Genomic DNA, 21,671 nt, shown 5'->3' on the forward strand with positions numbered 1-21,671 from the left:
ACATGCTCTTAACCACTGGTCCATTTCTCCAGCCTAAGAAAGGATATAAATAAAATACACTTTGAATACACATAGAGTTATGTCATTAATAGAGCTAATTTTTAAATTCTAAGATGTGTGTTGAGGGGGAGAGAGTGCATGCACATGTGAATTTGGCCAGTCTACTCTAATCAATACTCCAATTAGGTGCACTGGAAGATCCTATTGGTGGAAAACAACAGAGGAAAAACCTCATATCAAATCTCTGGCCTATATTCCATGTCCCTCCCCCCCTCAGATGGCTAAAGAGACTTGTTGGTGTGAAGAGGGGTTAAATCATTAGTTTTATTATCTACCTAAGAAAAGTATTAAAACAGACAACAAGATCAATGACAATCAGCCTTTCAGCTCACCAATTTGCATCAGAGTCTCTTCCATACTGTTGGTAGCTGTGACCATTGCTACTGATGCTCCTAGTGGATCACTGTCAGGGAATTGAACTGGTTCTGGCACAATGCGCCGGTCATTTAAACCAAGTGGTCCAGCAAGCAATTCAAATTCTTCTTCACCTGTTAATTTTTCATCTTCATCAATATCTAACATGTCCCAATCTTCTGGAATTTAAATAAACATATGGCATGTAAACATAAACATGGCATTGTTCTGCTAAGAGTGGTTATTTTAAGATACATCTAAAATCATCTAAAATGTTCAAGTCAAAAGTCCAGGCCCACAAAATGAACTACAGCACCATCTTTTGGAGACCTGAGTAAACTGCATTCCTGAAGCATGTGAAACTACAGGAAAAGGAAGTGGAATCAAATCCATAGAAAGGAAGAGCATATGTTGCGACTGATCATAGAGACTTCAGCTAATAAACATTCAAGCAAATGAGTGTGCCAAAAAGAAAAAAAGCAAAAAACAATTCACATTCATCTCAATGTTTTTCCACAATTAGGATGGAAAAACTTTAAAATGTTACAATTTTTCTCATTCTGGAAAAAAAAAAAAACCAAACCGCAAAGAAATTAGCACTCTATAGTAAGGCTAACATTTGATCCTGGGTTCTTTCTCCTGACTTTAAAGGACAGAATGCTGTTATCAAGCAACTTCTGATGCACTGAGGGAAAGCTCTAGTTAATATGCACATAAACACAAACACACATGAGGGTAAGGTTTAGTAGCAGATGTTAAACAAGGAGTATCCATAAAAATACATGTAAAATAAGGAAGCTCTCAAAACAACTACCTTCATACACACTGTCCTGCTTGCCAATTAGATCTGGAGCTTGTCCCTTGTACCTGTACCAAACATGAAGAACATTGTGTTTTTATATAAAAGTTAGTACCCAACTGCAAATTAAGTCATTAGAATATTGTAAGAGTTCATTAATAAAGCAGCAAGAAGTAAAAAGTGTCTTGTGTTATGGGACAAATGCAGTAAAAACTGTTGTACATACATACAAGCTTACAGATCAATGGCTGCTTCACACACACACACACATACACAAAATCCAAAAAAAGAACAAAAACTAGGGACATTTCTGGTCACCTCCAATAACTCTTTTAAATCAAACTCTGTCCTAGGAAGTGTCAAAAATTTAAAAGTTACAGAACTAGAGGTTAAGTATACAAAGTACACGTGTCCTTTTTTTCATAGAAGCTTATTTAAACAGAGCAGTACATTTTTACATCAAGAAAAATATCGTAGTTAAGACGCCAGAAATATGTTGAAAAAGGTCAACTTGAAGTCTTGACCCTACACTTCAGAGGATTATGATGAAGATCCTGATCACAACCTGCCAAGATGCTAATGGCTGACACAGTCGAACTGCCATGAAGGGCCTGCTGCTACACCACTAACCCTGCAGTATCAGGAGACTAAAAACAGCTCCCAGATCTGCTGGGAATGGAATTCCTTGACCTCCATAAGTTCTGCCCCCAATTCAGTCAAAACCAATTCTTTACAATGAAGGGGAAAAACAAACAAACAAAAACCAAAAACAGTTCCCACGTCTTAAAAGAATAAGATGTTCTCATTCAAGAAGGCTGGGATCTAAAACACAATTTCAAGGTACCTTTCAGAATTTGTTGTCTTGGTTTTGGTCTTCAGAGCTAAGTACTTCTCCCTGCAGCTGCCACACAGCAGGTAGTATGGATTTCCACTCCCACATTCACCACCAAACCAGCCATCCACATAGGAGCCATTGCTGCGATAGCCCTGGCGGTTTGCACTGCGCCCGCAACCAGGGTGGTTTCTCTTCATGTGCTGATTGAAGCTGACGACGTTGCATTCACACAGTTCACACACCACTACTTCTTCCCTGTCTTCAGACTCACAAACATGCTGCACAAAATGATTTTATACCAAATTATGGTCAATTTAGCATTAGTGGTAGATTATCTGTGATATTAAACTAGCTATTTTTTAATATCCTATAGTTCAAGGATGTTCATTAACGCTACATAATTTTTTTCAAATAAGAATTCAGACCAAATAATCTGTAGGTATTCTTTCCTCTTTTTTATTTGTTTAAACTATAACATTAAGATTACCCTACTGGGGGCTGGAGAGATGGCTCAGCGGTTAAGAGCATTGCCCGCTCTTCCAAAGGTCTTGAGTTCAATTCCCAGCAACCACATGGTGGCCCACAACCATCTGTAATGAGGTCTGGTACCCTCTTCTGGCTAACTGTATAAATAATAAATAAATATTTTTAAAAAGATTACCATACTGAAAATAAGAATTCAATAATTTAAATCTGCCTCAAGCCATTAAAAAAAACTCTCTAGTGAAAACACTTTCACCTGGCCACAAAATAAGACCCACTTTCTGAATCAGTAAGATATTCTACTGTGATTCATTTATGTTATTAATCTAATCAAGCAGATAAAAGATCACATCGATGAGTTTTTTAGCCTCCCTACTATAAAAATGTATTGTTAAATAATGTATACACATTGCTAAATAATGTATACACATAAACCCACATGAACCTTGTCCCTGGATGAAGGGTATTATAAGATGTGGGTAGGCACTGCTTCCCCAAATAAGGTCTTCCACTGATTAAATAGAATCTATGAAGAAGAGCATGCACTCAGGAATGTGAGTAAAGAAACCATGTTAGATAATCCAGCAGTATGTAGTAGGGCCTAATGTCAAGTTTTGAAACTACTCTTCAACATCACAATGAAACATTACCACAATACGGCTCTAGTCATCTAGTCTGGGGAGAGAAGCAATAAAATCACAAAGAGAAAGCAATGAGAGACTTTCTTATCAGTCTGTAGGTATCAAAGCAATGCTCAAGCATTAAATCCCTAAACTTCAGGATGAGATGTAAGGCTTTTTCAACTCTAGACAAGGCCGCTGTTAGTAAGCTGTATGAACAGGAGGGCAGGAAAATAAGTCAGAGCAGCCCCCGCTGCAGTCACACACACCCAGGTAGGCCAATCCAGTACCTCTGGGATCCACATTCCCAGAATATCATTGTCACTGGTCAGGTCTTGTCCAAACATAGCTTCCATTGCTTCATCATCAAGATCAATTTCCAATTCCTCATCTAAATTAAAGTCATACAACGCCCCTGGGTCTTGCTGCAAAGATATTCCTTCTCTCCGACTTTGATTCCTGTGAGCCTGCACAGAGCGGTATAACCCCGCTCAGAACAAAACAAAAAAGGCATTTTATTTGCATGAATAAAATAATATTGACTATTTCGCCAGTTCTTAATTGCCACCCATGTAGGAGAGAACCTACCTCAGCTACTTCTTTGGATTCTAGAGCATATACCTCAAATTACAACTATCACATGCTTCCTCATCTAGAAAATATACCATCTCTCAGGCTACTTACTGGTAAGGTTAAATAAGGTAATACATACAAAAAAATGTTTAAACTATTATATTGTTATTTATGTTATAAATATTATTTATTTATGTTAAAAATGTCAACCATTATTACTCTTCCAGGTCTATTTTTTAAAATTCAGCTTCTCTTTATTTTATGGTAAATTCATAGCTTATATTTTCTAGACAAGTCTCAAATTCCTTTTTCATGGTTCCCATAAATTATCAAATCATCACTTATGTTTTAATATTTTGATAATAAAATTCTTTTTTAACAATGAATAATGTAGTTTCTAGTTTAGAAAATATATTCCCTGTGGCTAGGGATATAGCTTAGTGGTACAGTACTTACACAGCATGTATAAGTCCCTGGGCGTGATCCCTAGCACTGTGATGATGATAATGATGATGATAAAATAATAGAAGAGATATATCTCAGTGGCAGAGTGTTTACCTAGAATGTGTGAGGCTCTCGGCTCAATCACCAGTATCATAAAAACCAGAAAATAAAAAGAAAATAAATTCTCATGACCCCCCCCCCAAATCCTAGAATTTACAAGTGTATTGAGAGAATTTATTTTTGCTTATCTAGGGCCTAGTGGTGAGGCTCTAAAATCTTTTGTGTGGTACAGTGCCCCTCCCAGAAGCTTCTGACTACTAACGTTAAACATTAAAAATGCACCATCACTTCTCAAATTGTAACTGACTAAAGGCAGAGAGAAGAGCTACAAAATCTTTCAAAATCTACAAGGGGCCACAATAGCCTTCTATATTTGAGGCAACTTAAAGATAACCCTATGAATACATGCTATGACTGTTAGTGAAATAAAATAGTGTACAAAATTATATGCAAACAGCTGCTCCACTGAGAAGTAGCAATAATGAGTTCACTTAACCTTTAGCTTGTATCTCCTTTACTGTTGCTTCCATAACGATTTTTAAATGAGATCTTTTACCAAGAGAGCAATGTAAAAAATAATTACCTGCTCTTGCAAGCAATGTACGAGCTGCCAAGTCAAACTTGTGCCTTCTTGTTACTGTTGAGCGGCTTCTAGCTGGCGGTCCACTTCCAGAAGCTGCGTTCTCTGTATGATCCAGATTATCAGGGCTACAAAAGTAAGTTTGAAGAGAATGCATTGTTTTTAACGCTCTCATGAAAAGAAAGCAAAAATACAAGCTTCCTTGTAGTATTACCTTTTCCCCCAAATATCACTGAGAATAAAATAGTTTGTGTGTGTGTAGGTGCACATGTATGTCTGTGAGAATGTGTGTGGTGCTGTTTCTTTAGGTACTGTCTTTATTTTTTCCCCTTTAAGACAGGGTCTCTAACTGCCTTGGAACTATCTAAGGAAGCTAGATGGCTGACTGGCTAGTGAGTCCTGTGGATCCACTCATCTCTGTCTATCTAAATGATGATGATGTGGTGTGTGTGTGTGTGTGTGTGTGTGTGTGTGTGAGAGAGAGAGAGAGAGAGAGAGAGAGAGAGAGAGAGAGATGGTGTGTGTGGTGTGTCTGTGTGTGTGTGTGTGGTGTGTGTGTGTTTATGTGTGTGATATGGTGTGGGTGTGGTGTGGTGTGTGTGTTTTGTTGTGTGGTGAGGGTGTATGTGTGTGTGTTTGAGACAGGGAATTGCTTTATACTCTGCCTAGTCTGAAAATTAATATTCAGACAAGGATGGCCTTGAACTCAGAAATCCACATCATTCTGCTGGGATTAAAGGTATGTACTACAATACCTGGTTGTGTCTGGGACATTTTTTTTAAAGGGTTCTGGGAAACAAACTCAGATTGCAAGTACTTTACAAACTGAGTTAACATCCCTTAAACAGGTTTTTATGGATTAAACATTTTAATTAAAATGAAGACATACCACCATAATAGAGTATCATAAAATAGAATACCAACATAATATTTTTGCTTGCTTTGTCATTTTCAATGTCTTTGGTTATAAAGCCATCTTATTAGTTTTCTAATACTGACATTATCAAATGAGGAAATGGACATGATTAGCATATAGCATTTTTGGTGGAGGAGAGTTATTGGGGATTAAACCCAGTGCCTCCTGCATACTAAGCATCTACCACTGAGCTATCCTATCCCCTCAGCCTATGACAAAACTTTGAAACATCTTTCATTCCTTATGAAACTCTTTAGTTTTATTTAGGTTTGTCATACACTGCTTCTTGGGCATTAATTTTATCTGAATTTGGATTCTGCCAACAGTAAAATGATGCTTAATTCATGTCTAAAACCAAACAGAATCAGAAATGGATAATGTGGCTTTGCCTGTAGTGTGAAGCCTGAAGTATCATCCCAAACCCCACAGCAAAAGAGAAAATAACTTCAAACTAAATGACAAATTATTAAATACTTAACATCTAAAATGAATGAGAAAATGTGCCTAGGGGAAACATACTTCAAATTAAATTAAGAAGATATTCATAGAGCTTATTAGAAAAATTTGCAAGTTATATAAGATAAAAGTCTTGGTGACAACAGAACTTTATGGTTAAATAATAAAAAAAATTAAAAAGGCAGTGCTGGGGAGAGGGCTCAATGATTAAGAGCAGTGGCTGCTCTTCCAAAGGACACAGGTTTGATTCTCAGCATCCACATTCACAGCTCATAGCTGTCTGTAATTCCAGTTCTAGGGGATCTGCTACTCACTCTAGCTTTTGTAGGCAACAGGTATGAATGTGGTACACAAACACATATGCAGGCAAAATATTTATAAACATAAAGTTTTAAAATAAAAAAGAAAATATAGTCATAAGAAATGTAAAATGAAAGTGATTATAGAAGAAATTTTAGGTTATTTATTCTATCTCATAGGGTACATAGACTTTCTTTCACAGCTAAAAAATATGAACACTAATACTAGATAGTAAAAGCTACAGGATTTGGGAGTATATCCTATACATGTCAGTGTTAGAATAATTGCCTACCATATATATAACTTTGGATTTGGTCCCCAGCACAGAAGAAAACTTTAGAATAAATGGAAATACGAATTTAATTAAAATGAGACAGACAAGTCTATTTATATAAAATTCATTAATTAAATCAGCTGGTATTTTGGGTTCTTGACAGTGTTAAGAACTAAACTCAGGACCCTGTGCATTCTATGAAAGCACTCTAGCACTGAAGTACTTTTTAGCCAATTAAATCAACGTCTAATATTTAAAAAAATTCATTAGATTACAACTAAAATGCCAATCTTTTCATATTCTTACTAAATTTATATAGCAGTAGAAGCAATTATGAAGGGAAGGAAATGAAGCTTTAGAGAAACTACTTATGACACAGAAGACTTAGGTAAACCAGGATTTTACCTTTCACTAAAGCCTTCCTCCATCTCAGCAGCATCAGCTGATGGGATGTCTCCTGGTGACTGCAAATAACAGGGATCATTGGACTTCCCACCACTTCCCAGAACTGCTGTTCCATGTCTGGGGTCTGCTGTGCTGCTTGGCTGGGGCTCCTCTTCATCCTCATGCCCAGGGTGCTCAATCATCCACATAGCAAGAACAGTGATATTCTGGGCATCAGCCTCTCCTCGAGCACCTGTACAGGGAGAAGCAGTGTGGGATACTGAACATGGATAAAGTAAACAATGACTTATGTTATTAGTTTAAGAGTGCTTGTTCTAATGATTTTATAAAAGATCTGCTATTTAGAATCTTAGAAAGATAAGAAGAGGGGCTAGAAAAATGATTCAGCATGTAAGAGTGCTTGCTGCTCTTCCAGAGGATGCAAGTTCCATTCCCAAGACCCATGTCAGGCATCTCGCAACCGACTATAACTCCAGGTCCAGGGGATCCAATGCCCTTTTCTGGCCTTGGTAGGTACCTGCTTTCTCTCTCTCCTCTCTCTCTCTCTCTCTCTCTCTCTCTCTCTCTCTCACACACACACACACACACACACACACACACACAAATAAATATCTTTTTAAAAAATCTTAAGATGATCTTTTAAAAAATGCTTCCTTCAATAACATTTAAGACTGGTCATATCTACAGATATTGAACTATAAATCATATGCTACCTGTAGCTTCCATGGCTTTGGCAATCTGTCGAAGAGAGAAGCCCATTTCCAGTAAGGGGACTGCAATTGCTGGGGGAGGGGGAGAGGTTGAAAGTCTGCTGCTTGGGTCTGACAGGGCTGAAGCAAAGGAAAGGGAAATGCGCTTGACTACGACACACCACACACCAGTGTATATATACACAGTAACCATGGGCTTCAGTTTCCTACAATTACTCAAATTCAACACAGATTTAATAAAATAAGATAAATAAAACTGGGTATCAAATTACATGCCAGCAATTCTAGCATTCAAGGGACTGAAGCAGAAGGATCATTATTTTGAGGCAAGTCCAATAGAGGGTTTTTTTTTTTTGATTGTTTACTTTCTGTTTAAAAACACAAATACAGCTAAATTTTTCATAGCAATATAGGGCTGTTGTACAGATAAGTAAATATGCTAGTAATAAAAATTAAAATATACAAAATTTGCAAGCAGTGCACAAAGAAATCTTTTTCTCCTGAACTAAATGTAGAATTAACGGCACACCAGAAGTTCTGTGTTCTCTGAATGTTAATACGTAACTCCTACAAGTATGGACAGAGTTTGGATATGAAGATGTCATCATCTGATCCAGCTCCCACTCTCTAATATAATGATAATGTTCTTTATAGCAATGGATCTAGGACCATCTGTGCATTTCATCTGGTTGTCAAGATCCTTTAGCTTTCCTCTGCTAGTACTGGAGATCAAACTTAGGGCCTTAGAACATTCCAGGCAAGTACTCTCCCACTCTATTTTTACTTTTTATTCTGAGACTAAGCCTCATTAAGTTGTTCAGACTGATTTTGAACTTGAGATCCTTCCACCTCAGCTTCCTTAGTTGCTGGTAAACAACTGTAATACATGAAAAATAATGGTCTAGTTATTTTGTAAAAAGCCCCTCAATTTGGATTTCTCTGATGCTTCCTTGTGGTACATTATAATTGCGTGGGTTATGAATGAAGTTATGATTAGAAAGACATCTATAGCACTGAACATTGGCTTATAAGGAAAGAAGGGTATATGTGGTTGATATGGATGTTACTTCTCTCCAAATGGCCATAATTCAATCTACAATTCAAAATATAGTTTGAAACTCAGTTTGAAAGTGAAATCTTTCACTAAATCACTTTTTATAATCAATTAAAAAAAACCCACAATGATTAAATAACAAAGTCGCAAAGAGGTTTGGGTACTGCAGTACATGACAGCAGATTTACCTGTGCGGTTAGCTGGCCTTGTAGACTGGGAATCAGGAGAAGTTAAACTTTGCCTCCTTCCTACTTCATCAGAAGGAGAGGTTGGTAGTGATGATATTGGAGGAGTCTGTGCACGACGTGTAGGAAGTACAGTGGTGGTTGGATAACTAGAGAACATTTGCCTTTAAGAAAATAACAATGATTAGCAAAAAAAAAAAATCTTAACTGGGACTGGTAAGAAACAGGCATGTCATAAATCTTCTTACAGAAGAAATTAGAACCTGGAAGACAGCACAAGTTAGCTATAATTTAATACAGGGTGATGAAAGAAAGATTCTTCAGTATTAAAAGTAATTATGTCATAGGGTACTCTTAACTATAAAAGTAATATTATATTCCTAGAAAAAGAGCAGCAACATACTGGGGAGTGATATAGCAATTATAAAAGAAATGAACAATCCTTGCCTTTATGAAGTTTTTCTTCTATAATATCAAGGTGACAAGGGTATTTTGGTATGAATATAGTAGTCAAGAAACTAAAGAAGAATTTTAAGGACGGGGAACTTAGCTAGACTAGAGATGTGGCTCAGATGGTAGAGTATTTGTCTAGCATGCACAAAACCCTGGGTTCAATCTCCAGTCCTGTATAAAACTTGGTGTGGTGGCACATATTATAATCCCAGCACCTGGGAGGTAGAGATAGGACTTCAAGGTTATCCTTGGCCTTTTACGAAGTTCAAGAGTAGCCCAGGATACATAAGACCCCATAACAAAAACAAAAACAGGAGAACTGATGTTTACCTCAAATATAAATCTACTAGCTAAAAAAAATCAACATATTGATCTCAAGTATTAACTTACAGAAAGAATAAGTGTCCAATTACCCAGTGCAATTGAAAAATAGTAGGTATGCATGATAAGCCAGAGGAAGCTAACATGTCTGACACTAAGGTGGGATAAACAGTATATGAATGACAGGCACGGGAAGGATAGGCACTCCCTCTCACACTGAGAAGGTGGACACTAACCAAAGAGTCAAGTCCAGATCTGTCCCCCAAAGTAGGAGCATTTTCTTTTCTGTGGTGCTGCAGATTGAATGTAGAACCACTTGCATATGCTAGGCAAGTGCTCTACCACCAAGCTTTAGTCTCCGTAATCAAAGCACTATCTAGCTTCAGAAGAGCCCTGTTTATCTAATCAACCATGGTATACAGAGGGAGCAGTAGCTCACTGAGTCTTGTGGAGGTAACTGTAGTTTCAATCAATTCCAAGCCAGTAATAGAGAAACAAAGACTAAGAAGAAAGGAAAATTCTAGGAGTGTACCTTTGAGTTCAATTTCTACTACTAAAGAAATAGAGGAAGTCATCTGGTGGGCACCTATGGCAACAAAGGGCATGATTCTACCCTTTGATCCTATGCCTATTCTTGTCAGAGCCTCAAAGGAGACAAGTGGTCACAGATTCTCTGTGAACACTTTTAAATTCTGAAATTGCCAGAAGAATTAAAAACCTATCAGCAGCTCCTAGAACTGTGACTCAAATGAAAGAGCTAATAAACAAGTGTGCATCAGTGCTCCTCTGCACAAATATCTTCAATTTTCAAAATAGTGTGTATACATACACACACTCACATACACACACACACACACACACACACTCGGAAAAAGTAACAAATGCAAACTATGGGCTCTACATACCTACTAAATCCGGTTTCCTAGGGCATGTAATCCCAGAACTTTCAAATAGCTCCTAGGTGGGAAAACTGTGCACACCAAAACTTGAGAATCACTAATGGCAGAGTATTCCCTGTCTAGTTCAGTGAGAATAAAGACAATCTATCCAAGAGGAATAGCAGAGGGAAAGGCTAGTTTGCTTTCCTTACTTCACTTAAGCCAATCTCTCCAATGAAGGTCTCTAAAGTCTCACCAGTATGTATAGGAGCTGCAAACTAAGCAAAAAGGAATTTAAGTAAGTAAGCATTATATAGAATTCACCCTTATTACATAGAGATGGATGAAGAAGCACCTTAAAACATGTTCTTTTCATTTGAAAAGAGTAAAAATGGAGTATAGAGCTACTGAGATGACTCAGAGGGTGAATGAGCTTACCACAATGGCATGATGAGCTAAGTTCAGTCCCTGCAATCTATACAAAGGTGGAGAGAACCAACTCGGCAAGCTGTCTTCTGACCTCCACATGTGTACTGTGGTATGTGGGCTCTCATGCCGCATAAATGGTAAAATAAATGTTTAAAAAAAAAAAAGAAAAAGGAAAAGAAAAAAAGAATTATGTTCAAAAGGGAAAGACCCAAAGAGAAAGAATTATTTCATGTAGATGATTTCTTTTTCTCTGTACTCTACAACTCACAATTCAAGTATTGGCTGGAGATATAGCTCAGCAATAGAATATTTGAGTAACATGTAAGGGTCCTGAGTTTGATTCTCAGTAGCAGTACCAACCCCCTGTCCCCCAACATACCCCCCCCCCAAAACAGGAAGAAACAATTACTTTGCTTTCTGAAGAAAAGAAGTCTTTAAAAGCTTAGCCAAGCCATGTATGGTGGTGCACACTTACACCCCCTATATAGACACAGGAGTAGACCCTGACCTACCACTAACTGGTTTTGAGAGTTCAAGACAAGTTCTAACTTCAGAGGGGTGTTTCTACTTTCATGAGGATATATTTTCACTATATGATCCCAGGTTCTTTCCAGCTCTGGAATACCTGGATTTAACTTGGCACACTATGTTAAGAGGAACAATGTGCTTTGAGAAGCCTAAGTGTGACAGACATAAAGGCCAACTTCTCTACCTGAGAAGGCTAAGTGGCATCACTCCTGGAGACTCAGACGCGGGCACTGTTTCTGTGTCAGTGACAGGAGTGGTGGCAGTTGTGGTGTCCTCGAGGGAGCTGCTCATAAAGGAAGTTGTGCTGGATGCTGATGGGCTGGTGGTAACTGGGGTTTGTGCTTGCTGGGTTTGGTCACTTTCTTCGGCTTGTTGATCAATCTCTGTAAACCAAAGGTTAAGAAAACAGTAAGGATTTGTCTTTCTCAAAAGCAATAGTCAAAAAACACGGAAAACTCTAACTTAAATGTTTCTAGAGGTAGGTTTGGTTATGGACACCTATAATCCTAGCACTTGGGAGGCTGAAGCATTAGATTATCTTGAGTATAAGGGCACGATGGGCTATACATCAAGCAGCCAAGATTACAAAGTGAAACCTGGCTTCGAAACATCAAAGTTCCTATACATATTTTCTGAAGGAATTTCAAAAAAAGTTCTTAAACACACACACACACACACACGTTCTTATTTCACTACTATATTCACTACTTTAGGTTCTACAGGCCCTTGCAATTAGTTTGGATTTTAAAGAATTCTCTTTCAAACACATTAAAATTGGGGGATATAGTGACACACTCCTTTAATCCAGGCACTCAGGGAGCTGAGGCAAGAGGACTGTAAGTTAAAGCTAGCCTAACCTACTTGAAACCAGGCCCTATGTCAAAAGGGGTATGGAGATGTCCAAAGTTTGAGGATATTTCAATATATCCAAACACTAAAACTATTTGTCTAGCATTTTGATTTTGATACTTACCTCTAGTGTTAGCAAAGGCATATAAATAAGAAGAATAACAACCTTGATGGAAATTTCACGCTATGACTTGAAGGGTGTGTGTGTGTCAAAAATGTATATTTATAGTTTTTTTTCTCCAGTAAGGGAACAACAAGTAAAGGAGCAGTTACTACAAAAACAACTAATTCTAGGGATGGAGAGATGACTCAGTGGTTACGGGCACTGGCTACTCTTCCAGACAACCTGAGTTCAATTCCCAGTACTCGCATGGCAGCTCACAACCATCTGTAACTCTAGTTTCAGGGATCCAGTACAGTCTTTTGGTCTCAGCAGGTACTAGGCACACAAGTGATGCACAGACACACATGTAGGCAAAACACCTATACACTTTAAAAAAAAAAGTTAATTTTTTTTTTTTTTCCAAGACAGGGTTTCTCTGTGTAGCTTTGGAGCCTGTCCTGGAACTAGCTCTGTATACCACCAGGCTGGCCTCGAACTCACAGAGATCCAGCTCCCTATGCCTCCTAAGTGCTGGGATTAAAGGTGCCATCACTGTCTAGCTGTAAAAATTTATTTTAAAAACATAGCTAATTCTTAGGTTTACTACCTGGCCACATGCCTTCATAAACAACTTTAAAACATGCCTACTTATATGTACCATGTACTTCTGTCTCAAACTAAGATGGAACAAGAATGATGGCAAAGGAAAGGGAGTAGAAGCAGAAAGAATAAAGACCCAACATTCTTTTTTCTCTTCCCTTTTTTTTCTTTTACATTTTTTTTCTTTCTCTTCTACCTGTCCCTTTAGGTAAGGTCTTATGTAGCTCAGCCAGGCCTCAAAACTGATTTGTTGCCAAGAACGTCCTTGAACTTCTGGTTTTGCCTCTGCTTTCCAAATCCTGGGGTTCCAGTACTGTGTCACCTCTCTCGGTATAGTACAAGCTTCTTGAAGGAAGCATTCAATAAGTATTTTCTCAATGATTCTCATTTTTATTTAAAACTTTGTACTATTTCTCAAAGTGAAGATAAAGATAATCAAAGCCAGGGTTTTTTTTTTTTTTACACAATATACTGTTTATGAAATAGCACATCTTAAAAACATCTCTGAGAAGTTTTAAGAATATATTTCAAATCGATCAATAAATAATTGAATACTTTTTGAAGAATGAATTAAATGTCAGCTGCTTTTGTCTGTTTTTCTTTTTCTGGAGACAGGATCTCAATATATAGCCTTGGCAGTCCTGGAATTCACTATGTAAAGCAAGCAGCCTGACATTGACCCCACAGAGATCTCTCTGCCTCTGTGTTCTGAGTGCTGGGATTAAAGGGGGCACCACCAGACCTGGTAATTTCAGCTTTCCAAAATTTAATAACAATTATCAAATTTTAGTGTTTATATAGATTAAAAATAGAAAATTACAGGTATACAATAATTACTAATGTAAAAGTAATAAAACAATGACCATTTATCTTACAAAGGAAAAACAATGTCAAATTCCTTTGGCATATATATGTATACACACACACACATTCACAAATCATTTGTAGGATTATGTTACTTTTAAGTTATGAGTATTTCTTCATCAGGTAACATACCTTGTTTAATTTTGCCCCCAAATTGGTCTTCCACAAGCCCATGGACCACTAGTTTGTAAATCATAGCTTGAGCCCGTTCCAGATCAGCTAACCCCAACGCTCGCTTTATGGGTGACCGCATGACTGCTCGCTTCACCATGTGCCGCATCAGGAACTGTAGAGCAGCACGCATCTCCACATCCTCGTGAACAACTGGAGAGCTTGCACAGTCTGAGTTGTGACCATTTTCAGCTAGAACTTTTGGAATCAGCAAGAGCTCAGCATATTTACTACAGCCAAGAAGAGCACTAAGTGACTTCATAGCACCGAGGTAGAGATAGGAAAGCTGGACTGCTCTGATTTCTGACTGAGCTATGTCGTGGGTTTTGGATATATGTTCATGATTTTTTCTTTTTCCTTCTGTTACTTGATGTTGGGATTCCACACCTGGCAGTGTTGGTTCTAAAGAAAATGAAGCTATTTCATTTTCTGATTTGGAGCTTGTGGTACCCTGACTTTTGACATCATCAGATATTAACCCTGTTCGCACATCTAAAATAGATTCACTCTCAGGTTTCTGCTCAGTGTCCCCCTTTTCTTCAGACTCATGACGGTGTTTCTTTTCATGTCGCTTGATACTCTGTTTCCCCACATCTTCATGAATGCCTGTCAGGTATGTTAGGTCCAGCAGCACAGAAGCTGTCAGGCCTCGGAATCGCGCCACATCAAACAGCAGTGGTTCACAGGGTTCCAGGTTATACAATGGAGTATCACTAGGCGACCAAAAAGTTGGGAAGCTTTAATAAAGATCAGAATGACACAGGAAAAAGCAAGTGAGGGAAAGACAGGAGGAAGGTACAGAAAATAAAGTAGACAAAACAAGACGCATCATGTACATAATACAGAGAATAGTTTACACAAACTGACATCATTAAAGAATGAAAAAATGATATTATGAGGAAATTGAGATGTAATGCTAAATGCAACAACAATGAAATGTACATGTGCTTTCAAATGAGAATATTTATCAATATATAATATAAAGCAGAATAGCAAACTTCCCAGGTCTAACTACCTTAGAGCTCTGGGAGCATATGGACTCTGTTGTTATCACTCAACCTTGCCATAATAGTACCAAAGCAACCACTGATACACAAAGCAAAAGAATAAGGCTATGTAACTTTACTTGCAGAATAGGAGATAAGGGAGATGTAGTTTGATGTAAGCCAGTTGGAAAATTTACATAATAAATCTAGTTTGTGTTGAGTATGTAGTAGATAGATCTATGTAACCTCTTCCATAGGAGACTTTCTCATTAAAAATTTTACTTTGTAATCTTCAACTGATACACATATTGTAGTTTAAGCAAGAATATAATCATATATTCAGGATATATGGCATAAAATTCCTGAAGTTTAAGAGTCACATTGCTTACAGAAAATACAAGAAAGAGCTTAGCAAGTATCTGAAATTTTGCTGTAATCGCCTACTTCTTGACTGTCTTATCTTCCTAATCTCATTTTCCCTTTGCCACATTTTTCTTTTCTCATGTATTAACTTACATATTTTACTATGCTACACATATATTAATAAGATATTGACTCTTCTCTGAAACAAAGCAAAGAATAAAGGCAAAGGAAAACACTTATGTGATTTTGTAAAGCTGTCACTGCGTTTCTTAGGTTTCTGTGAGATGAAGGATATACAACAAAGTCCATTATAGTCAGACATTACATATAAACTTTACATATATGTGTTTTTTCAACTGAGTCTATCATGTTTATTTAGTTCCAAAGTAGTATTACTTTCATTAAATACTATAAATCACTCTTTAAGATAATGTTCTGTCATATTAATATACAAAAGAATCACATTAGCTAATGTAATCAATAATCACATAATATTAATAATAAATCCTTATTTCCAAATGATAAAACTATATACTCAGATAGGTGAAATCCTTTATGAATAGAAATGTTTAACATCAAATATATGAAGTTTATATTTTAAACTACATACATACAAATATACTCAAATGCCCTTAAGCATCTTGCTGTGTCAGATAAATGTAACTCTCATAACTATAAAAATGATGTACATTGAGAGAATAAAAATACGTATTTTAAAAAGGTAGGGCTAGGGGTAATGGCATACATCTGTACTCCCAGCACTTGGGAGGCTAACATAAGGGGATCATGAGTTTGAGGTCTATTTGGGGTACATAGTGAGTTATAGGCCACTTTAATTTACAACATTCAGTCACAAAAAATGACGGGAGAGTTCATTATAGGACTGGAATGATGGCTCAGTGGTTAAGAGCATGAGTTCCTTTTATAGGGAATCAGGTTCAGTTCCCAGTACACACATAGTGGCTCACAACTATCTGTAACTCCAGTTCCAGGGAAGCAATGTCTTTTTCTGGCCTCTGCAGGCATTAGACACACAGGTGGTGTACAGATACACATGCAGACAAAAAACCCACATGCATAAAAATAAAGTTTTAATTAAAAAAAAAAGGTAGTTCTCACATAGATGTTCCTACCACAGGGCATAAAATCTGGTCAATAAGTTATCCAGCTGGAATTTTACTGTCCAAGTATATAATGAAAATGATCAAAAAGCAGAAAACAGGCAGGGCAGAACTCAGTGAGAGATCACTTGTCTAGCATGCACAAGACCAAGTGTGATCTCTGGCAAAGATACCTCTCAGCAACAAGAAGTAGGAACCCAAATAAAAAACAAGTTAGGTCTAGTAAACTTATCAGTTCTTCACCAACAAAATTTAAAAATTTATTTTACAGATCATTTTTATTTTAGTAAATAAAAATAATAATATCTAGCAACAAAGAAAATCATTTTTAAAAGTTAACTAGCAGAGGATCTGCAACACGCTATTACTCACTGTCCATGGGCAACTGCCCATTTCACCATCAAACATCTATCTGCTATAAACAAAACTCAACACATCATACCTGATGGTAATTTCGGCTTCATCCCACTGGACTTTGGCAGATGTGCTGCCTTCTTTGACCACTCCCAGCAGTGTGGCATGGCGTCCAGTTTGCTTGTGAACACATCGACCTCCAACTCTCAGGCCAGCATCAACTCCTCCTATTACTGCTAGCACAGGCCACACCTCTATGCAAAGAGTCCTCAGCTGTGGTTCTGAGAGGTCAGCAAGGCCATGCCTGTTATGTTTACCTTTTTCTTCTTCTTTGTTCTCTTTCTCCTCTCTCATTTCATTTTCCTCTCGGCTCTGAACCGAGCGGCTTTTCTTTAGCTTCTGACCTGACTCTTTAATACAAATCTTAATTTTATGTAGCCTTTCCATCATCTTTTTGTTAATGCAGTAAGTCCAACGGTCTGTTCGGTGAAGGATACGGATAAGTTGAATAGTGGCCTCAGCTAGCACTGCTGCTACTGGACTACAAATAGGGTCTCCTGGAAGTAAATCCCGTGGTGTGCCACGCATTTGCATATCACAAATTTTCACCTACATAAAAGAAAAGAAGGTGGAATGTGTGTGATGTTAATAGGTTTTCTTAACTGTTTGTCAACACAGGTTCTAGCAAATGGAATTGTATACTGAACTAATATTAGTATGAGTAATATATCAAGTGACTCCACCTCCAACAAAGGGTAGGAAAAGTTAGAGATCCGCTGAATTAATTAGCAGTATCAGCCCTTTACAATGCCCTGCCATTTGAACCTCGTGTAGTCCACAAGTTCCAAAGCAGTTACAACCACTCAAAGGATGGACATGAGGAAGTTATATGTGACTGACTCGATTTAGTCCAAAAAAATATCTGAAAGAAATAGTAACTATCATCCTTAAAACTCCAGGATAATACATATCTTACATTGTTTCCAGGGCACAAATATAAAATTATAAAACTACAAAACTAGGATAGTCCCATTATGAACATTGCAAGTAGACACAGAATTGAAGAGAGGAAGCTGGTATGGTGGCACATGTCTGTAGTTTCAGCACCTGGAAGACCTTGAGTCCAAAGTCCTGCTTTGTCCTGGTTGTATTACGAGAGCCCTACTAATATTCTTGTAGGCTTGGTGCTTTCCAACTTCTGTAAACCTTGGGAAATCCATCCACAGCTTTAGGATTCTAACCAAAAATATATTTATACTGTCTGGAGGACTTTTCTGATAAACTTCAGAATCTCTGTGAGTTCACAAGTCTAGGCTATATAAAAGACCCTGTCTCCTCTCCCTTACTCCCTAAAGATGTTAAAAGAGGAGTGAGACTTGAATTTAAATCGTAATTGCCTACAATCTTAGCAAGCAATCTAAGTCTTAGCTTCTTTACCTGAAAAAAAAAAGGACACCAATAATAGTACCCATACCCTAAACTTATTTTAAAAATAAAGTGATATAGTCAAAGCACTTACTAGGTTCACTGTGAATAGTTAACTTAATGTTAACTATTTCCTTTCCTCAACGAATATAACAAAAACACAACCAGAGCAAAGGATGATATCAGGCACACAGCAGCCTCTACTTTACCTGCAGTTAATTGGCTACTTGTTCAAGAAGTTATCTGTCTTGTGAATGGCTAATCTTAAATTCCTTAAAAGTTTATATACATATATACACACGCACATATATAAACATATATATGTATTTATGCATGTATATAAACATACATATACACACATATGGCAATTTTCATGATTAATATCTACTATGTCTAATATTTTCATTATAAGAAATTTAACTTTAAAATTTTCTAGTATACAATTCCACTAGAAAATCTTGACCAGAGACCTAAGTTATACCACACCCTCAAGTAAAAGGGTGGGAAATGGAAAAACATCACCACTACCCACAAAGAGAAGCTAGTTTCTGCTTTTTTTTTTTTTTTTTTTTTTTTTGGTTTTTCGAGACAGGGTTTCTCTGTAGCTTTGGGCCTGTCCCGGAACTAGCTCTGTAGACCAGGCTGGCCTCAAACACCCAGAGATCCGCCTGCCTCTGCCTCCCAAGTGCTGGGATTAAAGGTGTGCGCCACCACTGCCCGGCTCTGCTTTTGTTTTACATAAAGAAAACAAAAACTGTTTCAGTGAGACCAATTGTCCTTAATACTGTTCTCACCACATTCTAAGCTGTAACATCTTACAAAGTCTGAGAATGCTCCCACATGAATAAAAGGTAGTTTCCCCACCAGAACTTAACTTGTATTATTCAGCTAATGTTATCTTATTACATTTGAGTATTTCTCCTCATATCCATAACTACCAATGAACCATATTAGTCCTAATACAGTTCCCGTAACTCTCACAGTGCCACTGTTTTAAAGTTGGCTTGCTATACAACTAGAGTGCCTTAATATGGAGTAAAGATAATTCCCAAAATTATCTACCCTTCTAGAAGAAAGACTTCTATGGGCCAGGTACTTGTAATGGTAGAGATACCTTTCTATTTTATGACCACTGTATCATACTAACATAACACTAGTTTAAAATAACTGGTATCCCTTATGTGTAATACAGGTTGGGATTCTGTTACCTTCTCACCGGGGTTGCTGCTATAGAACATTACACATGGGTACAACTCTGCTGCATCCACATCTTCAAAAGCTAATTTGGGTTCCTAGAGTGTGACAGAGAAGCAAAATAAATAAATAAATAAACAAACAAACTTGAAATTGCTTTTAAAATTGATACTATGTAGTCACATTAAAATTCAAAGGTTATGAGATAGAATAAAAGTTATTAGAGCCATATATCAACTGCCCTTCCACCCAAGGCAATGCTACACAGAATGTAATGCTAAACTATTTGCTTGTTTAAAAAAAAAAATCTTACTTGATTTTTACCACCTTGTTGTTAGTTTGACATCAATAAAGAATTTAAAAAATCAGAAAGCATCAAAAACAAAACCAAACCAAACAAAAAAACAAATAAGAAGAAAGTAAAACCCTATACACTAAATAACCAGCATCTATAACAAGAGTGGGATTTAAATTTGGGAAAAGAAAGGAACAAAGGAGGGAGGGAGGGATGGAGGGAGGGAGGGAAGGAAGGATGGATGAAGGGACTTAAGAGTTGTATTTGTAAACAGATTTCAATACCTCTCCATTTTTCCCAAAAGAAATGGTCCTGGCTTCCATGTCTAACACACAGGTAATGAAATCTCCTTGAGTAAAGCTGGACAGCGTCAGAGTCTGTTCTCCATTGTGATAGAGGTTACCACTGTAAGCCCTATAGAGCCACATGTCTGAGGTAGTGCGGTGATTAAAATCATGTACTGGCCAGCGAGAAACTCCAACACACGTGCCCTCATTACCTCTATTTTCCTTCACAATATAAAACTAAAAAAAGAAAAAGAAAAAAATGACCATAATGTTCATTAGTACTGAAAAAAACTGTGTGAGAATTGGAAATATATTTTAAGTAATATTTACACATTTATGGGAACATAATAACTTTCTTTTCAAAGAAGAAATAACATAAAAATGAAATAATTTCATCAGTTTATAAAAAGGCAAACTTATTCTTCACAATGTAAATATAAAGAATAACCTTTGGTACCTATAATATTTAAAGTAAATGACTTTAGCTTATAATTTTATTATGATGCTGAGGGAGTATTTGAAAAACAATTGTTGAACAACCAATTGGTGTGCTCCTCCCTGGGAAGACTACTTCTCTTAATCTCAGTATTCCTTAGGTGCCTATAGTTCTTTGTCTAGGGTTGAGGTCTCCAGAGCTTTCCCCCACTTACATGATTTTTTAAAGCTAAAAATACAAAACAACAACAATAAAACAACTACTAAGAATTCTCCTCACCTTCCACTGATAGCACCCAGAAGTTACCCCTGTTGACGCCAATCCGTATCCTTTTCCTCCGCTACCATGAGTTAAAATCTGTCCATTTTCTACAATGCAACACTGAGCTTTCTCTGGATCAAAAGAGACTTCTTGTATGGGGAGATTTTCATCCTCTTCCTCCAGATCTCCTTGCTTCTATCAGAAAGGAACTGGGTCAGTATTTGGGAGCACACAGATCTCTAGTACATTCCTTGGTTTTATTCCACAGATAACATATATCTCTCAGTTTTCAGATACTGTGCAAGGCAGTAGGAATACAGTGCCTATAAAGAGTGTATTGTTCATTTATGGTACACGGAGACTAATAAAGTCAGTTACACAGTGAGACTGGAATTGAGAATAACTCCAAGGGTTTTTTTTTCTTTTTAATTTTTTTAAAAATTTAATTTTTTTAAAAGAAAACAAACTATCTTGTTTCATTATACATACTAATCCAAGTTCCCACTCCCTTCCCTCCTCCCATTCCTTCCACAAACCCCTCCCCCTCCCCCATCCACTCTTCAGAGAGGGTAAGGCAAATTGCTTTGGGGAAGGGTCAAACTACTATATCTAGACTGAACAGGTATCCATGCAAAGAGGAGCACT

General features: G+C 37.2%; 1 protein-coding gene across 6 annotated transcripts in view; it reads right to left on the bottom strand.

Moving 5' to 3' along the window:
- The window catches only part of Herc1 (HECT and RLD domain containing E3 ubiquitin protein ligase family member 1), a 170,874-nt gene that overhangs the window by 45,706 nt on the left and 103,497 nt on the right, over window positions 1–21,671 (bottom strand). For 2 of the 6 annotated variants that reach the window (XM_041679783.1, XM_041679777.1), the window contains exons 34-47: window positions 21,045–21,221; window positions 20,327–20,566; window positions 19,762–19,845; window positions 17,217–17,737; window positions 14,266–15,041; window positions 11,902–12,100; window positions 9,112–9,272; window positions 7,873–7,989; window positions 7,160–7,391; window positions 4,812–4,936; window positions 3,421–3,641; window positions 2,058–2,326; window positions 1,229–1,281; window positions 393–593 (exon numbers count right to left, since the gene is read on the bottom strand). In XM_041679783.1, coding sequence (XP_041535717.1) covers window positions 393–593; window positions 1,229–1,281; window positions 2,058–2,326; window positions 3,421–3,641; window positions 4,812–4,936; window positions 7,160–7,391; window positions 7,873–7,989; window positions 9,112–9,272; window positions 11,902–12,100; window positions 14,266–15,041; window positions 17,217–17,737; window positions 19,762–19,845; window positions 20,327–20,566; window positions 21,045–21,221 — 3,376 coding nt within the window. The remainder of the gene's footprint in view (window positions 1–392; window positions 594–1,228; window positions 1,282–2,057; window positions 2,327–3,420; window positions 3,642–4,811; window positions 4,937–7,159; window positions 7,392–7,872; window positions 7,990–9,111; window positions 9,273–11,901; window positions 12,101–14,265; window positions 15,042–17,216; window positions 17,738–19,761; window positions 19,846–20,326; window positions 20,567–21,044; window positions 21,222–21,671) is intronic. The other 4 variants (XM_041679778.1, XM_041679782.1, XM_041679781.1 and 1 more) reach the window with 4 other exon arrangements.

The sequence above is a fragment of the Microtus oregoni genome, unplaced genomic scaffold, assembly GCF_018167655.1.
Source record: "Microtus oregoni isolate MIOR12 unplaced genomic scaffold, Mior012 000032F_ref0000030, whole genome shotgun sequence".
In the NCBI taxonomy this organism is placed as follows: Eukaryota; Metazoa; Chordata; class Mammalia; order Rodentia; family Cricetidae; genus Microtus; species Microtus oregoni.